A 25,842-nucleotide genomic window follows, 5' to 3' on the forward strand; every position below is an offset into this window, starting at 1 on the left:
AAGGAGATTCTAATGTTGTTTTTATTTAAAAATTTTTTTTGAAACTCCCTCTCACCTCCTTTCAGCTGTCTAAGTGAAAATGCATGCAAAGTCTAAGTCTGGTGGTATTTTTTTTAATTTATTTCTTAAATCCCTGAAAATGTGGCTTTTAAAACTTGGGGACGTGAAGTGAGGACAGGGTATACTGAGGACCCATTTTATGTGTCTGCTTCCTTGTTTATTCATGAGCAGGGCTAGACTCAGAAACTTTTCAATGAAATGGGAAGCATGTCTGTAGTGGAGTAATGCTTAATACTGACTTCCTCCCTCTCCAGCCCCATGAAAGGTAAGGAAGAGTCTCAGGGAGGTGAGAAAAGAGCTTAGAAAACTTGGCATGAAGAGGAGAGCTTCCTAAGTTATTAGGAGAACCTGACAGGTTATCAATCGATTCCCTGTGTTTGGATGATGCACTGATGCAAACAGCATCAGCATCTCTTCCGGTGCCCCATACGTCTGTCATTAGTTTCCTCTTCTGGCTGTTTCCCATCCATGTCCTGCTGAGGAATTTGCAAGGCCAGTTTTCTTTGCCTGTGTCTAGGAGGAATTGGCCAAAGTAACTAAAAGTTTTCAACACCATCTTTCATCTATATGTAGTTGGGGGTGTGAGTGTTTGGGGGCTGTGGAGAGGGGTTCAAAAGGACAGTAACAAATGCCTTAAGACCTTTTAGTGTCTTCCAAAAATTTACCCTTAGAACAAATCCTATGCAAATGACCAGTAGTTCCTCATCTATTCAGACCACTAATTTTTCAAAGTATTACATAAATTTAGAAAATATTATCCAAAGGTATTTCCCACTGAATAAATCTAGAATGTACTTAGTTCAAATATTTAGAAAGAGCTTTAACAACTGTCATTCATAAATACTCCATTGTGAATTAGAGTATAAAAACAGAACTTTGCTTAGTGAGTAAGTGGTTGATAGCTGTCCACTCTCTGCAGAAGTGTATCTGAATATCCAGGGGAATAATACCTGAAAAAGAAAATTTTCTGTTAGATACTTATGAAAAGGTTCAGCACAGCAGGCACAAAAGATGCAATCAATATAAGGTATTTATCTAAATTAATTCTATCAGTGAAACCTCAAATATACTCGAAATACTTATGCTCCAGTAATGCTTTGTGCATAGAGTTAGAGACTATCAAGGAAGAGAACACCAACTCACAAGACTGTGCTAGATAAATAGCAAAACATTGAAGGGCTATTAATGCAGTGGCACAGAAGGGGTATTTTCAAAGCAAGATACTTGGATCCAGGGCTAGTATTTTATTACAGAGACTGTTTTTATTATGTTAAATGACTGGTGTTTCTTTAGTGATCATAGCTAATTGGTTTTTTCATAAAGTAGACATTACTAATCAATGACTGCATTCTGATTGCCTTACAGATTATTCTCACTGTATGTCTTAATCAGATCTGGTCACCAATAAAAACAAAAATTTCTGGGAGTATAATTCACATTAAAGAACTATTTAATAAATGGTTTACAAATATCCCATCATACAAACTTAGGAAATTAGTCATTTTCATTGATTTGGGGCATCTGTAGTACGAAAAATTTATATTTATAAACTGAATGTCTTATAAAATAGTATAAAAGTATTAAATATATTGATTAATGCATTATGGAATGCTTCATATCTATGAAAAGAATTTATATGCACATAAAAGTATGTCAAATAAAATTTGGCATGCATCCTAGAATATAATAAACAGATAAAAAGTCAATGTAATTTAAAATTTTCCAAAACACTCAAAATAATTAAACTTCCTAAGGTATTCTCTCCAGATAAAATCTAATGTTTGAGATTTGCTTTGTCCTTGTTAGTTATCTTTACCTATTCTCAGATGCTTGACTTAAAAACTCACAACTTATATTATACTAATTTCTCCCACAATCTGTCAAGTGGAGGTGAACAAAACAGAACAGTATTTTCTGTTAGAGTAGAGTAAATAGAGTATTTATAAATGGAGTATTTATAGGCGGTCATAGTTAAACAGAGACATACAAAATTTACCCTAAAGAATGTTTCTCGTCTAAAGGCATCCTACCCTTCAAAAAACTGTCCTTCAACAGTGGGTCTCTCTGAAGTACTCTTACACTGAGGAAGTCACAACTGTTTCTCTCTGTGAGTTTGCCACAAATTTTAAAACAGGCCTCACATTCCTAGGCCTGATAAATGGGTCAGATACAAGATAGGTACCTTTTATATAAATGGTAAGAAGTAGATTTAGAAAAACCAAAACTTAAAAAATTGTGCTGTTACATGTGACTATTGAGCATTAGAAATATGGCTAGTGTGACTAAAGAACTGAATTTTTTTATTTAATTGTAATAAAAATGTAAAAACTGATATTCAGTTCAGATATTTTAGGTGAAACTTTTTTCAAGAGATTGAGAGCACGTGCGTGAGTGGGGGGAGGGGCAGAGGAAGAAGGAGAGAGAGAATTTTAAGCAGGCCCATGCCCACCCCATGTGGGGCTCGATCTGACGACCTTGAGATTATGACTTGAGCCAAAATCAAGAGTCAGGAGCTTAACCCACTGAGCCACCCAGGTGCCCCTAGGTGAAACTTTTAGGTGTCTTTGAAACAACTTGTGAATCTATCTTTTCAACTGTAAACTTCATATACTCCAAATACAGATAAGTATTTCTAATAAAATTCAGCATCTGAATTGAGATGAACTAGAGGTGATAAAATACCTACCAGATTTCAAAAACTTAGCATAAAAAATGAAATAACTCATTAATAATTTTTATATTGATTACAATGTAGTCTAGTCTAGGCAGAGATCCAGAAGACAGAGGAGTTCCAGAAATATTCCTGGCTGTGGAATGGGTCAAGATTAGAACTCAGGCCTTCTAACATCTAGGCCTAAGCCCCTTTCTGCTCAGCACACCAGCCACCTTTATTAGAGATCTTTAAAGATTACTAAAACTGCAAGGCAATATGAAATAAATGTTTAGGCTAATAACAGCTGAAAGAATGTATCCACTGATAATCTGTCTTATAAAGAATAATTAGTTCTAAAAGTCACCAAGTGATTCTTGAGAATTATATGATTACAAAAATAAAACCATTTTGAGCTTATATTTGTCCATTTTCATAGACAATGTTTCAAAGATTTCTACAAAACACCTCTAAGTTCTATAGAACCTAATGCTTTTAAAAACATAAGAACCATGAAAAGTCAGCTAATCAGAATTCTTCAAGATAATTAGCCAATTTTTAAAATGAAGTCAAACTCTCACTCTTTGCAGATGATATGATACTTTATATGGAAAACCCAAAAGACTCCACCCCAAAACTGCTAGAACTCATACAGGAATTCAGTAAAGTGGCAGGATATAAAATCAATGCACAGAAATCAGTGGCATTCCTATACACCAACAACAAGACAGAAGAAAGAAATTAAAGAGTCGATCCCATTTACAACTGCACCCAAAACCATAAGATACCTAGGAATAAATCTAACCAAAGAGGCAAAGAATCTGTACTCAGAAAACTACAAAATACTCATGAAAGAAATTTTTTTTAAAAGATTTTTTATTTATTTATTTGACAGAGAGAGACATAGCAAGAGCAGGAACACAAGCAGGGGGAGTGGGAGAGGGAGAAGCAGGCTTCCCGCTGAGCAGGGAGCCCGATGTGGGACTCGATCCCAGGACCCTGGGATCATGACCTGAGCCGAAGGCAGACGCTTAACAACTGAGCCACCCAGGCGCCCACTCATGAAAGAAATTGAGGAAGACACAAAGAAATGGAAAAACGTTCCATGCTCATGGATTGGAAGAACAAATATTGTGAAGATGTCAATGCTACCTAGAGCAATCTACACATTTAATGCAATCCCTATCAAAATACCATCCACTTTTTTCAAAGAAATGGAACAAATAATCCTAAAATTTGTATGGAACCAGAAAAGACCCTGAATAGTCAGAGGAATGCTGAAAAAGAAAAGCAAAGCTGGCGGCATCACAATTCCGGACTACAAGCTCTATTACAAAGCTGTCATCATCAAGACAGTATGGTACTGGCACAAAAACAGACACAGCGATCAAAGGAACAGAATAGAGAGCCCAGAAATGGACCCTCAACTCTATGGTCAACTCATCTTTGACAAAGCAGGAAAGAATGTCCAATGGAAAAAAGACAGTCTCTTCAACAAATGGTGTTGGGAAAATTGGACAGCCACATGCAGAAGAATGAAACTGGACCATTTCCTCATACCACACACAAAAATAGACTCAAAATGGTTGAAAGACCTAAATGTGAGACAGGAGTCCATCAACATCCTAAAGGAGAACACAGGCAGCAACCTCTTCGACCTCAGCTGCAGCAACTTCTTCCTAGAAACATCGCCAAAGGCAAGGGAAGCAAGGGCAAAAATGAACTATTGGGACTTCATCAAGATAAAAAGCTTTTGCATAGCAAAAGAAACAGTCAACAAAACCAAAAGACAACGGACAGAATGGGAGAAGATATTTGCAAATGACATATCAGATAAAGGGCTAGTATCCAAAATCTATAAAGAACTTATCAAACTCGACACCCAAAGAACAAAGAATCCAATCAAGAAATGGGCAGAAGACATGAACAGACATTTTTCCAAAGAAGACATCCAAATGGCCAACAGACACATGAAAAAGTGCTCAACATCTCTCGGCATCAGGGAAATCCAAATCAAAACCTCAATGAGATATCACCTCACACCAGTCAGAATGGCTAAAATTAACAAGTCGAGAAATGACAGATGTTGGTGGGGATGCAGAGAAAGGGGAACCCTCCTACACTGTTGGTGGGAATGCAAGCTGGTGCAGCCACTCTGGAAAACAGTATGGAGGTTCCTCAAAAAGTTGAAAATAGAGCTACCATACGATCCAGCAATTGCACTACTGGGTATTTACCCCAAAGATACAAATGTAGGGATCCGAAGGGGTATGTGCACCCCAGTGTTTATAGCAGCAATGTCCATAATAGCCAAACTATGGAAAGAGCCAAGATGTCCGTCGACAGATGAATGGGTAAAGAAGATGTGGTGTATATATATACAATGGAATATTATGCAGCCATCAAAAGGAATGAGATCTTGCCATTTGCAACGACATGGTTGGAACTGGAGGATATTATGCTGAGCGAAATAAGTCAATCAGAGAAAGACATGTATCATATGATCTCACTGATATGAGGAATTCTTAATCTCAGGAAACAAACTGAGGGTTGCTGGAGTGGTGGGGGGTGGGAGGGATGGGGTGGCTGGGTGATAGACACTGGGGAGGGTATGTGCTATGGTGAGCGCTGTGAATTGTGTAAGCCTGTTGAATCACAGACCTGTACCTCTGAAATAAATAATACATTATATGTTAAAAAAACAGAAGAAGATAGTAGGAAGGGAAAAATGAAGGGGGGGGAAATCAGAGGGGGAGACGAACCATGAGAGACTATGGACTCTGAGAAACAAACTGAGGGTTCTAGAGGGGCGGGGGGTGGGGGGATGGGTTAGCCTGGTGATGGGTATTAAAGACGGCACATATTGAATGGACCATTGGGTATTATATGCAAACAATGAATTATGGAAAACTACATCAAAAACTAATGATGTAATGTATGGTGACTAACATAACATAATAAAATAAAAAAAAATGTAATCCCAGATCACAGAATGTGAGGTTAAAATTATACAACAGTATTTTGACAAAGCACCAGATTAAATTATAATATGACAGAGTTTCCATTTTCCCCTAGTACTCTGTAAAATAATTCTAGAAAGGAGTAGAAAGAAGACTTCTGTTCAAGAAAGTACATTATTGCTGGTTAATTCTAATAGGTCATTCCATTTTGAGCCCTTCCGCTTTTTTAGTTTTTTTCCTGTAATTTTGTTTATGTTAGAAAATTACATTGAAAGCTATTTTAAACTTACATAAAAGAGCATTCTCCCTGAAGGGATGAATATATGCAAATTAACTTTATTTTCTTTTCCTGATAAAAGATTTTCATATTTTTTTTCATTTAGTGGTTTCACACCTATTTTACATAAGCTTTTTTGTATATTATTTTTTCTGTATATTATATATAGTAGATATACATTTATGATATACTACCCCTTAGATATATTTTTATATATTAATATTTTTAAAACTAACTTATTGGAACTCTTTTGGTCAAGCAGTACTCATGAACCTCACAAAAGTATATGAACTCTACCTCTAGAAAGAATTTGCTGGAAGAATATATATGAACAGAAAATTAGTTTTGTGCTTTTACAATGAGTGTTACCATATACATTAAAAACCACTGATATTAAATAGGAAGAAGCATTTATATAACATATGTAAATTATAACATAAGGTTTAAACATTGTAATATATATTCTCTAACATTAACTAGGGAAAATAAGAAATGAATGTAGAATTAGACAAATACGGATAAATACGGCCTTTAATTCTGAATGTTTTACTGGTGTTTTTCAAGATTCAGTTGTTTAAATCATTCTATCTTTTCTTGGTAACTTTCCTTTTATTTATTTTGGGTTTAGTGGTGTAGTTCTTCTTTAGCCTTACAAGGACTGAGGCTTAAGCTTAATGCTCTGTAAATCAACCTTATTAAAAAAATTAATCTTGAAAAGAACTTCCTACTACATTACTGAGGCACCTGCATATCACAAACATTTCTTTCAAATATAGATAGTAACTTTCTTTTTGCCTCTCAACATCTCTTTTCTATTTGTAATACTCCTCTTGATATAAATGTGAGCTTAAGGCAGAAAAATAATATGCAGGGAACTATGAAAATCAGAATCTACAGGCCCCTTCTAAATCAGGGTCACATTAAAGATTGCTAATTTAACTTGCACTCTGTATTCAGGTACTCTTTGGTAAAGCATGTGTTGGATTAGTATAGATATGTCTCAGATGACATTCCAGTTTGCGATTTGGAGAGGTGTGTGTCAATCAGAATATTATTAAATTTGAGGGGAAAAAGAGATCCATGAGAGAAGTAAATGTGTACATTGGTCTTATGTAGTATTTCAAGACCACATTTTGACACAATGAATATAAAATCTAGATCTGAAAACAGAAAAACTACATTATTAATTTTGAGCTATTCAAAGTCCATTTTTCCCACCTTACTATTTCCTCTGGGTAACAGTTGTTAATACTGTTGATGTATTCTTGAAGGAGAGAGCCAGGCTCTGCTTTTATCTCTTGAACCTTTTTAAGTCCACCACTTGTTACAAAAAGTCGTCGAGCTTTGCTGTCATGCGGCAGTACCTTGAAAAGTCAAGCACATAAAAATGTCAGCTTTGTTTTTCCAAGTGGGATTATTATTAGTGAAAAGAAATAATCTATCTGAGAAACTGTAAAGGAGAATTTATGTGCAATATATCTGTAGTAGAATGAGCCTAAACTTGCTAATGATTAGAAGTAAAATGTAGTGTTTGTAGATATGTATTAGCTTTTTATGTTGTGGGGATGGAGTAAAGGGCCTTGAACATGAGCAAAGGTAATGGGGATCCACTTGTATATGTAAAATAAAGCAGTGTCCCTCCTTTGCTTACACCCATTCAGGGTCTCTCCACTACCCACAAAATTAAAGGCAAGATCCTTCAGCAGGCACAGAGGGCCTTTTGTGACTCAGGTCCTAAATACCTCTCCAGCTTCCTTCCCTACCAATATCTACCCTTAATTTCATTTCAGTAAGCTCGACAGGTGCATGTTGGGCCATTTCTTGCCTTTGCCGATGCTGTTTCCTCTTCCCAGAATGCCCTTCCACCCTCCACGCTTCTCCCCACATTTGTTCGGCTCTTGCTCATCTCTTAAGATTCAGCTCAGGCATCCCCTCCTTTAAGAAACTTTCTCTGGGACATTCCTATCTACCCTCTTATCCCGGGATGAGGTAGATAACTTTTCTTCTCTCGTAGCATTCTGTTGAACAACTGTCAGTGTACTTGCCACATAATATTTTAACTATCTGCTTCTATGTCTGTCACACATAAATGTCATTGAAGACAGAAATTATATATTCATTCATTCATTTTTTTCATTCATTTCTCTAGTACCCGATGCCTAACAGATGCTCAATAAATGTTTAACAAATGAATGGACATACTAAGGAGTAAGCAGAGAAAGGAAATTGAGGAGATGTTAAAAAGGCAAGACAAATCAGAAAAGTAAGGAATCAACAAATCTAAGAGAAGATTTTAAGAAGCAACCAATGAGAACTTTTAAAAAGTCACTGGATTTGACAGTGGATGTTTGTGTGTTGAGGGGAAAGAGCCAGTGAAGATGAAGAAATAAATTAGGCAAGACAACAATGACTGACCAGACAAGAAAGGTCCTGGAGAGGGGGCGGGTTTGCATTATGGGAATCCCTGCTCCCTTCTTTGGTCATTGCTACTATACTCTCTGACAGAAACACCCTTTCTTTCCCCCTCCATTCCTTCTCTTTCTTCAAAGACCAGCTTTATTCCCTTGTACTTTCTGCATTGAAGGCCTCTCTGAATACCTCAGACTGCATTCACTTATTCCTTCTTAAGTTAAAAAAAAAAAAGTTTATCATGAAATCTAGCACATTGAAGTGTTTTTGAATTGTTTTGTCTGGTCTCTCAGCTAGATTATAAAGTTCCTTGAAGAACTTTGTCTCGTTTTGTTTTTTTTTTATCTATCCCCCAATGTTTAACAGAGTATTGGGTACGTGTAGGCACTTAGCAAATACTTAAACTTTCAAAAGGATCTTGCTACTAGAATGATTATACACATCCACTGGACAATAAAAGATGACACTAGTGGGGCGCCTGGGTGGCTCAGTCAGTTAAGTGTCCCACTCTTGATTTCAGCTCAGGTCATGATCTCAGGGTTGTGAGATCGAGCCCTCCGTAGGGCTCCATTCTCAGCGTGGAGCCTGGTTAAGATTCTCTCTCTCCCTCTGCCCCTCCTTGCCCCCCTAAGCTCACACACACACTTGTGTTCTCGCTCTAAAAAAAAAAAAAAAAAAGATGACCCTAGTATGTATTTCTAAAAAGTGAAATAAGCCTATAGCTATATCTGTTCTAAATATATAAATACATTGTTTGGCCTGGAGAGTTTTCATTACCTCCTATCTCTGACCCCAGCCACACTAAACTAATGTCTTTTTACCTTCTGCCTTGCTTTCTGGTATCCTTAGATTAAGAAAACACAAAATTCTGCCTGAAGCAAATATTCACAAAGGCACATTTGTAAGAGTATATCATATGTGGTACTGTATTTTATCTTGGCTGCCTAACGTCCACAAATCCCACTGGTTTCCTCTCATGACTTATTTTGAACTCAGTTCAGGTTAGTGTTCATTTTCACAGTAAGTTCAATAAACTAGAATACCTCACTCAGTAGCCTAAAAGATTAGACCATAAATTAAAACTTTCAGAAATAATGTCAGCTACTCATTTTCAAGAGCTGATGACACTTAGATGAGCCACTCATCAACTTACTCCCTCGCGCTTTTAGTTGATCAAATTGACTGCTCAGTTTCTTACCTAGTACCCGAAGGGGGGAAAAAAAAGGTTTGATTATTTTCCTAGAAGGCGAAGACAGAATCTAAGTGTTTGATACCTAGAACTATATCCTGAGGCAGCCTCAGCAATGTAAAACCTTCTGCTATCCAGTGACTATGGTGCTTGAGGGTCAGCCTATTGGAGATCATGGAAGACAGAGAACAGAAGGCTGTTAGTAGATAGTATTATCTTTCAGATGAGTACCTGAAACTAGACCTATTAGCTGTGGGGCCTCGTTTAAAAGTTGTAACAATATGTAGTTTTTGTTCATTGTTTATAGAAATATAGTATACAAATGGTAATACCTCCTTTATATAGCATTATACCTAACTATTCACATGAATTTGCCCTCCCCATTTTTATTAATTTTTAAAAATTAACCTTACCTCTTCTATGTTTTATTTCTTAAAAACAACATTTTGGGTTTTTCAGTGGGGAGGGGGGTTTGAATGCTTAATATGTGCCTGGGATTAAGCTAAACCCTTTACATATAATATCTCATTTAATCTTTACAGTGACCTTATAAAATGGGAACTCTTATTACCCCTATTTTATGGGTAATCATACTAAGGTTTAGAGACATCAAGACTTTGCTAAAGATATTACAGCTGGTAAATAGGAGATCCAGGCATGCTAATTCCAGAGCCTGAGCTCACACTATGGGATGCTACTTCCAAAGACCCCATTTTCTTAAATCAAATCTCCTGAGCACAATGTAACCAGTTCTTTATATTTAGGGTTGCCCCCCTGGCCATCAATGGCTATGGGGATACAGTTGTTCTTTCTCAGCCTTTGCTATCAATAGTGGGTCCCGCTGGCTAAGTGCACATCCAGCAGCTTGACCTTTCTACCTTACTACTTTTAATCTGCAATGATCTAAGAAATATGATGGCTATATTTGTTAAAACTGTTCATAAAATAAGTCAATAAACTCCAAATGAGTGTCTGAAAGCATCTCCAAAAGTACATGGACTGTGTCATAAATGGCTCAGAGACCTTTTTATTTTTCTTTATCAGATCTTTGCAGTGTTCCCAGGTGAGTGAGACTAACAGACACCAGGATAATTACTAAATTACTTATCAATATAAATTATCTGTATTATGAGGTGTTTATATGTTGGCATACTATTTACTCCCCAAGAACACTGAAAAAGACAGTACAGAGGCTGTAAAGAAAATGTGAAGAAGAAGGAAGTGTGAATCATTTATATGTGAATTTTATTAATTTATGTTAATTTTATTAACCTATGTTACCCTTCCTGTCACTATAGGCAGTGAGAGCTAAGAAGTAAATGCCTGCACCCATCTTTCAGAAGACATTGACCCAACAGAAAAAAGTTAACAAATCATTTAAATTTTCTTCCCCTACTTCCAGAAAAGAGAGCATTTCTTACCTTACTGAACTGTCCAACAACATGCTTCAGAATATTGGGAGGTGCATCATACAGAAATGGCTCAAGGGCTGGTAAATAGGTGCATTTTTGTAGGATATTCTTTATAGCTTTTTTACTCTATTGAAAGAGAAAGCAAAATATAGACCAAAGTAGTAATCAAAGCTTGACCAAAATTCATGCCTCATGTTCCTAGGATTTGAAAATGAAATGAATGTCCAGGTCTAACCTGCAGTTATTTCATTGTTGGAGATAGTTGTCAGAAAAACTTCTTATCTGGCATTGGTTTTATCATAGAATACCCTGCCAGTTGTCTTCATGTTAAATTTTAGAACATACAGTGTATTACTGACGTCTTAAAATCACCCATGAGGAAAGTAAAATTAAAAAGCATAAAGCTATAGACTGTAAATTAATATGTATTATATTTTATTAGTATAAATTTTATAAACTGTGAGATAACCAACATGTCCTACTCCTTCCAGTCAACAAACAGAAAATAGTTTGTAGTACAAAGTCATTATCAAACATTCTGTGTTCTCTAAAAAGTTTTGTGGCTTATAGTATATAGTCAGGAAGATTCTACTGTGTGCATTATTCAGTGAACATTTGCAGATACACTCCTGTAGCTCGTGGGGAGAAACTGCCCCATTCACAGGTAAAGCAAAACAGAGAGGATCTACTTGACTGTATAGGAAAGCTCCCCTCAGCAACAGGGAGCCTATCACCCACAAGCAAAACGACAGACACCTTCCCCATTCTCCCCAGCACTCTGTACTTCACAGTGACACCGGGTGTGACCAAAGAAGGGTCCTGATGTGACTGTAGCGCATCACTGCAGCCAGCTCTCAGGACACAGCTCGTTGTGACTCTGTTTCCTTGTCTTCAAGCCTGCCCTCTTCACTTTGGAAGGCTCCGCAGTTGGGTTTGTCTACAGCTGTTTTCCACTGGAATTCCACACTTGCTTGTATGTAGTTTTATGCGTCGGTGCATCCTTTCCTCTGATCTCTCAGATTCTTTGATTCTCTCTCAGGCCTTAGCCAACCTGGTCTAGTGCTTTTAAAATGTCAAGGAGCATTTTGATGTTTTGTTTTGTTTTTCCCAAGGAGCATTTTGATTTTCACATCATGAATTTTACAATTGCCAAATGGATTCAGGAAAAACTTTCATCACATTTATGCTATTAGTAAAGGCTCTGTTAATTTCATGGTTTTCCAGAGGCCCAGACTAAGCAGTCCTGTATGACCTGTCATCTCTTGACACATTTGTCCTCAAACATTGTTTCATAAACTAAATGAAACAAAATAAGGAATGTAAGAAATGCAGCCCAACTTTCTTCCACAATAGTATAACCTAAATTAGAATTAAACTCTCAAACCCCAACATACCTAGTTATATCTTTGTGAGCCATCTTAGGATCATGGTGACCTTAGCAGGTCAGCAAATTTAACTTAACTGCTATTGGTGATAAGGTCTACTAATTATATAGCACAGATCACATCCACTGTGCCATGGTGATGTACTGTCAAGTTATTAATTAAGAACTCTAAAAAGGGTCTAATGATCCTACAAATTCACTGAGTTTTACTATCCTTTGTCAAGAAATACACTTGATTTATGACTACATGTACTGCTAGATAGGAATGTATGTCATGATTAATAATCAGCTATATTTCCCAACATGAAAGAAATATTAGTATATTAGTTAAGATTTTATTTACTTGTCAATTTCTGGGCTTAAGATTTTTTAACAGCCTTATTGAGATATAATTTACATACCATAAAGTCACACATTTTAAGTGCACAATTCAATGGATTTTTAGTAAATTTACAGAGTTATGCAACCATCACCACAACCTAATTCTAGAACATCTTCATCATTCCAGCAAGGAACCTCATTCCATTTGTAGTCACTCCCCCACCAGCACTGGGCAACTGCCAACCTATTTTCTGTCTCTATAAATTTTACTTTTCTGGACAATTCATGTAGGTGGAATCATATAATATGTGAACTTTTGAGTCTGGCTTCTTTCACTAAGTATAATGTTTTGGGGGTTCATCCATATTATAGCATGTATCAGTGCTTCATACCTTTCATTGTCAAATAGTATTATACAGATTTATCACATATTGTTTATCCATTCACCAGTTGATAGACATTTGGGTTGTTTCCACTTTGGGTAATTATGAATAATGCTGCTATGGAGATTCATATACAAGTCTTTATATAGACAAATGGTTTCATTTTTTTTTTTAAGATTTTATTTATTTATTTGACAGAGAGAGACACAGAGAGAGAGGGAACACAAGCACGGGGAGTGGGAGAGGGAGAAGCAGACTCCCCACTGAGCAGGGAGCCTGATGCGGGGCTCTATCCCAGGACCCTGGGATCATGACCTGAGCTGAAGGCAGCCGCTTAACGACTGAGCCACCCAGGCGCCTCTATTTTCATTTCTCTTGGGAAGATATCTCAGAGTGAAGCTGTTGGGTGATGATGGTAAATTTATGTTTACTATTTTGAGAAACTGCCAAACTGTTTTTCAACATGACTGCAACATTTTACATATCGACCAGTAATGTAAGAAGGTTCATGATTCTCCATATGATAATCAACACTTGTTATTATCTGTCTTATTAATTGTAGCCATTCTTGTGGTGTGATGTAGTAGTATCTCATTATGGTTTTGATTTGCATTTCTCTAGTGACTAATGATGTTGAACATTTTTTCATGTACTGATGGATCATTTGTTGGTGAAATGCTTATTCAAATCTTTTACCCATTGTTTAATTGGGTTATTTGTCTTCATATTATTGAGTTGTAGGAGCTCTTTATATATTTTGAATATAAACCTTTTTTTTTTAAAGATTTTATTTATTTATTCATGACAGAGAGAGAGAGAGAGAGGCAGAGGGAGAAGCAGGCTCCCAAGGAGCAGGGAGCCCGATGCGGGACTCGATCCCAGGACCCTGAGATCATGACCTGAGCCGAAGGCAGATGCTTAACCATCTGAGCCACCCAGGCGCCCGAATATAAGCCTTTCTTGAATATATTATTTGCAAATAATTTTTTCAAATCTGTGGCTTGTCTTTTGGTTTTCTTAATGGTATCTTTTAAAGCATACCAGGTTTTAAATTTGATGAAACCCAACTTATGAATGTTTTCATTTATCACTTGAGCTTTAGGTGTCATTTCTAAGAAATTAATGCCTAATCCAAAGTTTCAAAGAGTTCTCTATTTTCTTCTAGGAGTTTTATAGTCTTAACCCTTATATTTAGATCTATGATCCACTTTTAGCTACTACTTCTGGTACATTGTATAAGACAAGGGTCCAAATTAATATTTTTGTTTGAGAATATAGTAATTGTCTCAGTGCCATTTGCTGAAAAGACTATCCTTTTCACATTAAGTTGCCTTGGAACCTTTGTGAAAAATCAGAAAAGGGTCTATTTCAGATTTTCAAAATTCAATTACATTGATATATATGTCTTTATGTAAGCAAGTACCACACTATCTTGATAGCTGTAGCTTTGTAGTAAGTTTTAAAATTGGGCAGCATAAGTCCTTTTACAAGATTGTTTTGGCTAGTCTGGGTCCTTGGCATTTCTATATGAATTTTAGGATCAGCTTCTCAAGTTTGGGGTGGGAGAGGGAAGCCAGTTGGGATTATGATAGAGATTGTATTGAATATATAGATCAATTTGGGAAGAAGCATTGCCATCTTAATAATATTGAATCTTCCAGTCCATGAACATGGAGTGTCCCTCCAATTATTCAGACCTTCTTTAACTTTTTTCAGGAATGTTTTGTAGTTTTCAGTGTACAAATCTATACTTCTCTTATTAAATTTATTCCTAAGTATTCTTTTTGATGCTATTGTGAACGAAACTCTTGTCTTAATTTCATATTTGTTTTTTTAAAGTTTACTTATTTATGGGGTGCCTGGGTGGCTCAGTCGTTAAGCGTCTGCCTTCAGCTCAGGTCATGATCCCAGGGTTCTGGGATTGAGCCCCGCATCGGGCTCCCTGCTCGGCAGGAAGCCTGCTTCTCCCTCTCCCACTCCCTCTGCTTGTGTTCCCTCTCTCACTGTCTCTCTCTCTGTCAAATAAATAAAATCTTTAAAATAAATAAATAAATAAATAAATAAAGTTTACTTATTTATAACCTCTACACCCAACATGGGGCTGGAACTCACAACCCTGAGATCAAGAGTCGCATGCTCCACCAACTAAGCCAGCCAGGTGCCCCACATGTTTGAATTGTTCATTACCAGCCTATGAAAATATGATAGATTTTTATATATTGGTCATATATCTAGTGACCTTGAACTCTTAGTAGTTCTAGTATTTTTGTATGTGTATGTGTCTGTATTCCTTAGGATTTTCACAAACAAGATCATGTCGTATGTTGGGTTTAAAATTTATTAGCCTTTAGAAAATGTGCCTTGTGTTTGGTTATTTATGGCACTGAGCAAAATAAAATCATTCTTACAACTTCATACTGTGAATTATACAGAATTTATATGGAGTAAACACACCCTCTTATTCTCCTATTTCAGTAAATCAAGTAATATTTTCCTTCGAAATAATAACAGATTATGAATTTTTCTAATTGTCACAGCATTTAGTAGTTTGTGTTCATCCTTAGACATGTATAATAGATGATGATGTTGGAGAAGGAGTCATGAGCTATTTTTTTTTTTAAGATTTTATTTATTTATTGAGAGAGAAAGAATGAGAGACAGAGAGCACGAGAGGGAGGAGGGTCAGAGGGAGAAGCAGACTCCCTGCCGAGCAGGGAGCCCGATGCGGGACTCGATCCAGGGACTCCAGGATCACGACCTGAGCCGAAGGCAGTCGCTTAACCAACTGAGCCACCCAGGCGCCCCAGGAGTCATGAGCTATTGAGGGCAACTTGGGTTTGAACCTGGTTTTCCTATAAAGTAGCATAGCATGTACAGTTCTACATTCATTCATTTTTCTGTCATTTCTAAAAACTGACTGTCCACAATGATAAAATCTATTGTAAAAACCACAGTAACTAGCAACGCTACTTTTTAATTTCTTAACAACACACATAAGAATAGTAATTAACAAACTAAAATTGTCAATACTATGCAAATATTTGATACCATTTCAATTGTTTTTCACAGAAAATGAAAGAAATAACAAAAATTATTCATTGTTGCTTTCCTTAATGGATGATCTTTAATGAAAATTGCCTAAAATAAATAATGTTTCTTATTCAAAAGTTAATTTTGTTCTGAAAGCATTCTGGCCCAAAGAGTTATACTTATTAAAAGGAAGGGGGGCAGCGCCTGGGTAGCTCAATCGGTTAAGTGTCTGACTATTGATTTTGGCTCAAGTCATGATCTCAGGGTTGTGAGATTGAGCCCTGCCTGGGGCTCTGTGATGGGCATGGAGCCTGCTTAAGATTATCTCTCTCTTCCTCTCCCTCTGCCCCTCCCCCCAAAAAATTAAAATAAAAAATAAATAAAAGGAAGGGGGAACATAAGAATAAATCTTCATGACCTTGGGTTAGGCAAAGTCTTTTTAGATAAGGCTCCAAAAGTATAAGCAACAAAAGAAAAAATAAATAAATTGAACCTTCAAAATTTTAAAGACTTTTGCTGCAAATAATACCATTAATAAAGTGATGATAACCCATAGAATGGAAGAAAATACTTGTAAATCATACATCTGATGAGGATTTGTATTCAAAATATATAAAGAACACTTACAACTCAATGATAAAAATATAATAGCCCAAATTAAAAATGGGCAAAGGGTCTGATTAGACATTTCTCCAAAGAAGATATACAAATGGCCAATAAGCACATGAAAAGATTTTTCAACATCATTAACCATCAGGGAAATGCAAATCAAAACCACATTGAGATGCCAATTCACACCTACTAGAATGGCTACAATAAAAAAAAAATAAAGGTAGTAACAAATGTCGACAAGAATGTGGAAAAATTGGAACCCTCATACATTGCTAATGGGAATATAAAATGGTATAGCCACACTGGAAAACAGTTTGGTGGTTCCTCAAAATACTAAAAAGAGTTATTGTTTGATCTAGCAATTCTCCTAGATTTGTACCCAAGAGAAATGAAAACATACATCCACACAAAAACCTGTACAAATATGTTCATAGCAGCATTATTTATCATAATAAAAAGAGTAGAAACAGCCCAAATGTCCATCAACTGGCGAATGAGGAAACAAAATGTAGTATAGTGATGCAATGGAATATTATTTGGCAATAAAAAGGAACAAAATATTGATACATGCTACAACATGGATGAACCTTGAAACTTACGCTAAATGAAAAGAAGCCAGGCACAAAAGACCACTTATAATGTACGATTCCATTTAAATAAAATGTCCAGAGGAGGCAAATCTCCAAAGACAGAAAGTAAATTAATGGCTGCCTGGGGCTAGGCAGGGAGGGTATGGAGTGACTGCTCACAGGGGAATGAAAAGGTTCTAAAATTAGATTGTGGTGATGGTTGCATCTGTGAATATACTAAAACCATTGAATTATACACTTTAAATGGGCGAGCTGTATGGCATATGAACTATATTTCAATAAAGCTGTTAAAAAATGAAGGGAAACAACCATGATGACAAGAACACAATAATTAAATAACCTCAGAAATACTTTCATAACTAAGGTAATAGAATGAACTTACTCAAATGCCAAACTAAGATGGACCATTTCAATATGATGCCTCTAACTCAAAACATATGAAAATGCAATTGTGCGAATATTTTCAAAATATATGTAGGTGAGCTTATTAGATAAAAGATGGATTTTTTTTCCATTTTTAATAAGGTGCAGCAGATATAAAGCTATGTGAAAACATGTGAGCAATTCCAAGGGACTGCTCATTGGTTCTCCTGGATCAGAACCAATTAGAGAGTGCTTACAGAAGCTGACATGCCTTTGGGACAAAATGAACTTCAACATGGCCTTTAATTTGAAAGCTGCCACAGAGTAACAAATGAGAAATACCATTAGACAGTTCCTAAAGCTCTTGGATACATTTTTCCCTACTGAGATAATGTCAAATCAAACAGACTTGGACTTTCATTCTAAAGCCTTTAAAACAACCAATGTTAGAATCCAAGAAAGCTTGCAGAAGCAAAAATAATAAGTCGCTACAATATGAAAATATTTGGATGGACTTAGAGCCTTGGAAGGATTGCTGACAGGATAATGATTAATAAGGATCCCACTTTTTAATTTAATACCCATTGTATTTCCTGAAAGTAAATATTCTATCAAATACAGGCAGAAGGAACCTTAACTTCTATTAGTAAACCTGAGTGTTTTAATAAAACTACTTTTGTTAAACTTACACACAATAAAAATGATCTTACTTCAAAAGGTGAAGTTTTCAAACTTATTTTACTCTAATGATATTTATACGACAAAACGGCATAATAATTCATTAAAAACCAAGTTACGTAAACTTAGTAGTATATAAAAAGTATTTAGTGCTACCTAAGACACTATTTGCAAGGGTTTCTCAAACTACGATTACTATTGGTTCCACTATTAATTATTCATGCTGTAGCTGATATATTCCTTTATTTCCAAAACTTAAAGGAAAATAAAAGTTGTTACATGCAGGAATCTGAAAGTGATAAAGACTATTAATAATTTACCTCATGATAACCTAGAAGTTGAACATGATTACTATTATATTTTGGGCACAGCTTATACCTGCAGAGACCCTGCAGAGGAGACCATAGTCATTGGACCACTAGAAAGAGGAGGGAGGAGGAGTGAGGAGGAGGAGGTCGGGGGTGGGAATGAGAGGGAAGAGGGAGGACAAAAAGGCAAGCATGATAATGGGTTAAAGAAATATGAGGCAAAAAGTGAACTGCATGTACAAGCTAAAATTATACACATGTAAATCAGCTGTACTTGGACAACTCAAAACCAGAAATGTAATTGTGGTTTCTCACCAGAAAGCCAAAGAATCACAGAATTGTTAAACAGGGAAAGGCCTTAGCATATTGTCAATCGTACTCTCTACCAAGCATTGCAAAGGAATATACTCAACACTGTGGAGAAATGTAAGGAAGCCCCAAATCTACTAAGTCATTTCTTTGATCCAGAAAGTCTTATAAAAATTGAAAAAATGTTAATGTTAGAAATTCCCTCAATGAATGTGTGGAAAAATAACACATAAACATAACCAAATAAACATAAATTCACCTTTATAAGATTTATAAATCCAATAAATGACTCACTATATACTTTCAGAGTCCCTCAGCTATATAGTTCGAGTAAACTTCCTGCCTTACTATACCATCTAAAGTCGCTTCAGGAAATGTGCTTTCCTATTTGTTAATTTATTGTTTTAACTAAATTTAAATGTCATTTAACTTACTCTTGTTAATTTTATTTTGAATTACTATTATCTTTTCTGTGTACTTTCCTCAGTCTAAGTCAATTCTGAAAACTGCTTTCAAAAAAGGTACATGTTTTCTTAAGGGAGTTATGCTGGGAAACATTTTTTTCTTTCTTTGAAATTCTAAAATTATTAAACAACCCATCCTAATTAAATGTATGTTTTGTGAATCATTCTAGTAGTTAATATTTTTTTAAGAAACCTTGCTTTTTAAAAAACACATGATTTAAAAATGTTTAACTTAGTGAATTTATGGACATTTTTCTTTTAAGGAACAAACACAAAACATATAATTAAAAGATCGAGCAGAGTTAGGAGAGGTAAATCATAGCTTCAGGAATACCCTCTGACCAGTTGCATCATGTCTTTCGAAAGCACCTTAAATTCTTTTGGACTCAATTTTTTAATATTAACTGGACTAAAGTTCTAATTCCACCTTCAAAATCCTATTATTCAATTCCTATTCCATAAGAAAAGTCAACATGAATGTAGAATGCAAAAACCAGACGTTCATTTTACAACCCACTTTGCACCTATAGAGAACTTCCTTTAAACTATAGATAGCACTGTTAGAGATAAGGGTAACCTATTTTCAAAGAAAAGCCACCTCAGTTCTTCTGATAAATTTCTATTTCTCAAATAATAAAATCAATATTATCCATAATGATAATTAAAACATTTAAAATTACATATTTTTAAGAATGAGTCAAATCTAACAAATCTTCATACAACTGTTAAAGAGTAAGCACTTACTTTTACTTGAAGATCCTCGGAACTTTCTGTTGACATGTACAATGAAAGCAGAACCGGCAAGGTGTTTGTGACTGCAACAGCCCGGGCGTGCTCTGGAGTGTGTCTCCCAATCTGTCCTAAGGCCCAAGCAGCGGCAGCCTTAATATGATCTTCTGGTTCTTCTGACAAGCAGACTGACAACTGGGGCACACCCTGCAGCATTGATCAAAAGCGCAAGTGTTATGAATCTAGAGCAGGATTAAAGAGTCTTCCATGTCTCTCAAACATTAGAAGAAATCATTTTGGCCTTGATCCTTTTTTTCCTAAACAGTTCAATAAATGAGCACATCACAGGGGCTGTCATTTTTCAAGTCAATAAAATGACTAGAACTAATTTACCTTAATTATCTGTAACAATCCAACTAAACTAAGAATATCTCTGCTAGCATTTACTCCCCAAATAGAGAGGCATTTAACCAAACAACAGATGCCCCAGACTAGTATATTATAGGCAAAACCAGATTCCAATGTGACAAAATAAAAGTGTTCAGGATTTTAAAACCTTTTATTGTCCTTTATTTTTTAATTTTTTTTTTAAAGATTTTATTTATCTATTCATGAGAGACAGAGAGAGAGAGAGGCAGAGGGAGAAGCAGGCTCCCCAGGAGCAGGAAGCCCGATGCAGGACTCGATCCCAGGACCCTGAGATCCTGACCTGAGCCGAAGGCAGACGCTTAACCATCTGAGCCACCCAGGCGCCCTTTTATTGTCCTTTATTTAAAAAGTTAGAATCCTTTAAAAAAAAATGCCTTTCACCAAGTATAATAGATCTGAGAACAAAATAACCACTATAGATCCAAAATCAAATGAATGAGCAAGAATCCTATTTAAGTAACTTTTAGATGAAATAGATTCACTAAAAACTTTCCTGAAATAGTAAATAATTTTCATGTATTTTGGCCAAGTTTTAAATGATAGTTTTGCCCATTTTAACATGATTAAATGTCAAAATAGAATGATTACTTTTGTTACATAGATATCATGTACTTATATTTTACACAGGGGCTTCAATTTTATCTCAGTAATCAAAACAGAATTAACTATAGGGTTATATTCCCAAGGAAGACTCAAATAACCAAATCAAATTATAATTCCAGATTCTATATAGGCATAATTTTCTAATGAATTTGAGACTATAATAATTATCACCTTAAATTTAGTATCACAAAAGCCATTACCACAAGGTCAGGCTCCATAGCAAAGGCCAAGTGATGATGTATATTTTCTTTTTGTCCACCTTAAAATTCAGTTATTAGTAAGACCGATTTCCTGAAGAAACCTGCCATATCTCTTCATTGGCTTCTTTCTTACAACTAAAAATGTGTGTCTGCCAATACAAAAAAGGTCAGATCTGTCTTCAGAATGAGGCAACTTCCAGAAACCCCATACTTCTGGGATATATCACGAATGAAGCAGAGGAAGAGAAGACACCTTTATCCCCATCCCCCAAATTCTGACTTATGGGCCTCCAATGTTATGACTATCAAATGATATAAGGAACATGAATATGCTTTGAGAATTATAAAGTGTGATGTAAATGGGAGTTCTGGTCCTTACAGTGCCCCATAGGACAAGGAAAGAGTCATGCAGCCCATTCGCATGCCTCGGACTGCTGCCGCCACCACCCCAATCTTCACTAACTGAAAGGCAAACTAGGTGGGAGAGGCCAGCGGCAACCCTAGGACCAAAGGAGGGGAGCGCCTCCTGGTTAGTTGGGGGAAGAAATACAGGAAGCAAAAGTAATTGCTTCTTTCATCCTTCTTCCTATGTGTAAGCTTTCTGACTATGCACAAAAGAACTGCAAATCAAAAATCCCAATAATATCCCCATGGCGACCCTTCAGAAAGCCCTACTGCTCTGGTCACTGTCATAGTCTTTGGTAATAGAAGAACAAAAGGAAAAGCGCAGGATAAATGGGAGTGAAGCACAGAATTATCAAGGAATTGGTAGAAAATAAAGATCTGAGGTTCCTCTTTATTCTGAGGATTAGCAAGAGATAAAAAAAAGAAAAAAACAACACCCCCCCTCCACTTCTGTTTAGCACACAGCAGCAGGTTTTCCATGCTGATAAGAAACCCACACCCGAAAGGGTTGCCAGAGACACTGTAAGCATACAGCCTTTGAAGTATTCTTCGGGAGATCAATATTTATTCATTCAACAAATATTTTTTGAGCACCTACTACATGCCAAGGCTACACTCCATGCTGGGTTAATACCTACTTGAGATAAGGCCAAATCCCTAGAGCAAGGAAACAAAAACATTACTATCTGATGTGTGCTCTGAATTGCCTCCATCTAAGAAGAGAAATCAGTTCATGAAAGCTGACAGAGAGAAGGTAGATAAAGAAGGGATGTCCTAGCCTTGTCATCTCTTACCCAAATGACAGGAAAGGGGGTAATGTATAGACCTCAGAGAATAATGAAAACGAATATCAGGCATGTCATTTATAACAGCTGTATTTTTTTAAATTATTTATTTATTTATTTTAGAGAGAGCTTGTGCAAGCAGGGGTTGGGGGGTGGGTAGTGGCAGAGGGCGAGGGAGAGCATCCCCAAGCAGACTGACTACCCACTGAGCATAGAGCCCGACGTGGGGCTCGATCCCAGGACCCCGAGATCATGACCTAAGCCAAAACCAAGAGACAGACGCTCAACGAACTAAGCCACCCAGGCGCCCCTAAAACAGTTGTTTTTAATCAAAGTTTGCTTTATATGTCTGTAAATATGTTGTCAATCCTTTGAGATAGATACTTAATATTTAAGTACAGATAATACTAAAACTCGGAAGTGTTGATAGTTTGTCGATACTGAACACTGGCTAAAACTTTAAACTTCTGCAAAGTAAACCTTACTTCAAGCATTGCTTTGGGAAACTTACTAATAAGCCTTGGAAAAAAGCTGAAGATTTTCTGAGGTAATTCTTTGACCCCGGTCAGTTCTATTTTATACTCTGTGGGAGGGCATTCACGTGTGGTTCTGTGTTAGCACATCTCACTGCAATAACTAGAGGAAACGAAACAAACACAGACCTTGGAAATGATCACTGCCATTGCCAGGTTCTCAGAATGAGCCGCTACATAACCAAGCATCATGATGCCAGGCAGTCTTATGTTTCCTTTGCAGGACCCGATACAATCAATCACGGCAGCCACTCCTCCGGCGTTAACGATCAACTGCGAAAGCTAGGAGGAGAGGAGAGTCAGAGCATCGTGACCATGAAGCATGAGATTATCTTTAAATCTTAACTTTAGCCTTGCCCAATTTTTTTTATTTAGGACCTAAAAACCAGCTGGTGAAATCTGAAATACCATTTAGTGAGATTGTTGTATTCATTAAGGAATATATAAGTAGAATAATCCTGCTATTTCAAATGTGCAGACATACTCATCGTGAGGAGCCAATCTGTGGTTCAGTTTTTCATGCATCAATAGCACAACTTTTATCCTTATTGCAATAGATGTCAAAATGCCTCACCTAGACACTAAGCCTAGGGCTAGTTCATAACTAGCTAACTACTGAAACCCCCAATCACAACGTGTGAGCATGAAGCACATTAATCACTGAATGCTAAAAGACAGTGTCAGACTTGAACTATTCTAGCCTAATTATCCCCCCTTTGCTAGCAGTGACTACTAGCTGATTGCACTTCAATCTTGAAAAATCTCAACCAAATGAAGATGTTAGATGACATAAAGAATGAGGACTTTAAAGTTTCGTGAAATGAAATTGATTAGTCAAAATATACACAGAAAAAGATACAACTTCAGAATCCACCCAGATTTGCTTCATCTCTACTCCTTCAGCATCTGAGAACTCAAGTAGTACAGAAGTTATACTAGGCTGTGGGCCTGGTGGTCTCCTCAGACCTGGAGGCATGCTGTCTCTCACTACTCCCAGCTGACCTAGAATGACAAGGATGACAAAAGTCCACGCCCCCCACCATCTAGAAATGGAAAGCAGGACATTGTTAAAAACTGAGATTTTAGACTCAAATTCCATTGATATAATCCAGTGGTTCTCAGCTAGGGGCACTTGTACCCCCTGGGAAACCTCTGGCCATATATGGAGACATTTTTATCAGGATGGGGTTGGGGTGCTACTGGGATCTAGTGGGCAGAGGCCAGGGATGCTGCTGAACATCCACCCTACCATGTACAGGACAGCCCCCCACGACAAACAATTACCTATTCCAAAATGTCCATAGTGCTGAGGATGAGAAGCCCTGAGCTAATCAGATCATGTGGCACAGCATTTGCGCCCTGTAAACAAGTTGATGTTTTGTTTAAATCCTAAAACTAACTATATATTACTGTATTTTAAAACCTTAATTTTTTTTTTTTTTTTACCTCAGGCGTATGTTTTGCAATCTCTCTAATTAAAGTAGAAGCATTTTTCTTCACGTATTCGTCTTTGTCCTTCAAGCAGGTAAGTACGACTGGAAAAATCTCTGCTTCCACCACCATTTCTGCCAGATCCACAGAATGTTTTGCAATCTGACTAAGAGCTGAAAGAACCTGATTCTGTTAAGCAAAAACCAAAATAAAACCAAACATGACATAGAGCTTGCTGCAGAGTTCTGATTTAAACAGCTTTATACACACTCAAATTCCTTTATAAAAAGGAAAAAACAATTACTTTTCTAACAGAACCTTAGATTTAGGACTCTTGAGACTGTCAATTCCTAGTCTTATACCTAGACACTCAATTTCTTAAATTCCCTAATTCCCAAATTAAATGCCTTCATTCTTCTGTGGACTCTTTAAATCTCTTATCTATGCAGATGATCGAAGAATATGACCTTTGGATGAATAGTATTTCTTAATTAATACTTACATTGTTAATTTATAATACATGTAGTACAAAAATGATCAAGCGGAAGTAACATCTTATTTTTGGCATCATGCTGATAACATTTCAAAGAACTTTCCATTCTTAGTTAACATTAACAATTTTAGAATCTTATAAAATGTAACTACTAGAATGGGAAAGTATAACTATTAACTGAAAATCAAATTTTAGAAAGCTATAAAAAGACTAAGATAAATATGGCAATTTTCATAAGAAACTTACATAAAATAGTGGTGGGCTAGAAGACCTTTAGATCCTTTCCAACCCTGAGATTCAGTATTATGTAATTCCTTATTTTGATGAGTAATGTTAATACCGATGCTACTCCTAGTTTTCAGCATTGGACATCTTTTAACCAGATAGGTCCATCCACTGTCTGATCTTTATAGCATAAGATTCACATATGAAAAGACCAAATACATAACATACCCTATCTGTTTTCAACGATAAATTTTCTAATTATTTTTAAATGTGTAATATTAATCTACCCACATTTCTATTTTCTTAGGTAATCAGAAGCCTGATTTGTTTGTTTTTTTAACTTTATTTTTAAATACCTTTAATTTAGAATCAGGGTTCAGGATCATCTGGGCTAAGTGAGCAATAGCTCCTGCGTCCACTACCGTCTGTGCTAACTCCGGAGAATGCTTTGAAATATCACTGAGGGCCGAAGCAGCAATCCTTTTCAAAGCAATTTCTGGCTCCTGGATACAGAGTACTAAAAGAGGAACAGCTCCCGCATCCACCACAGCTTGTGACAGTTCTGTGGGTCCAAGAAAAGTAATTAAGTGAGTATGGGTGACTGACCCTT

General features: G+C 36.4%; 1 protein-coding gene across 2 annotated transcripts in view; it reads right to left on the reverse strand.

Moving 5' to 3' along the window:
- Positions 1-818: 818 nt before the first annotated feature.
- SPAG6 (sperm associated antigen 6) overlaps positions 819-25,842 on the reverse strand; it is a 59,815-nt gene continuing 34,791 nt past the window's right edge. For both annotated transcript variants that reach the window (XM_021696756.2, XM_021696757.1), the window contains 7 exons: positions 25,589-25,794; positions 24,530-24,703; positions 23,213-23,365; positions 20,144-20,335; positions 10,967-11,083; positions 7,166-7,311; positions 819-1,010 (listed from right to left, as the gene is read on the reverse strand). In XM_021696756.2, the coding sequence (XP_021552431.1) occupies positions 941-1,010; positions 7,166-7,311; positions 10,967-11,083; positions 20,144-20,335; positions 23,213-23,365; positions 24,530-24,703; positions 25,589-25,794 (1,058 nt within the window). In that variant the 3' untranslated portion in view covers positions 819-940. The remainder of the gene's footprint in view (positions 1,011-7,165; positions 7,312-10,966; positions 11,084-20,143; positions 20,336-23,212; positions 23,366-24,529; positions 24,704-25,588; positions 25,795-25,842) is intronic.

This window comes from Neomonachus schauinslandi, chromosome 5 (genome assembly GCF_002201575.2).
Source record: "Neomonachus schauinslandi chromosome 5, ASM220157v2, whole genome shotgun sequence".
Taxonomy (NCBI): Eukaryota; Metazoa; Chordata; class Mammalia; order Carnivora; family Phocidae; genus Neomonachus; species Neomonachus schauinslandi.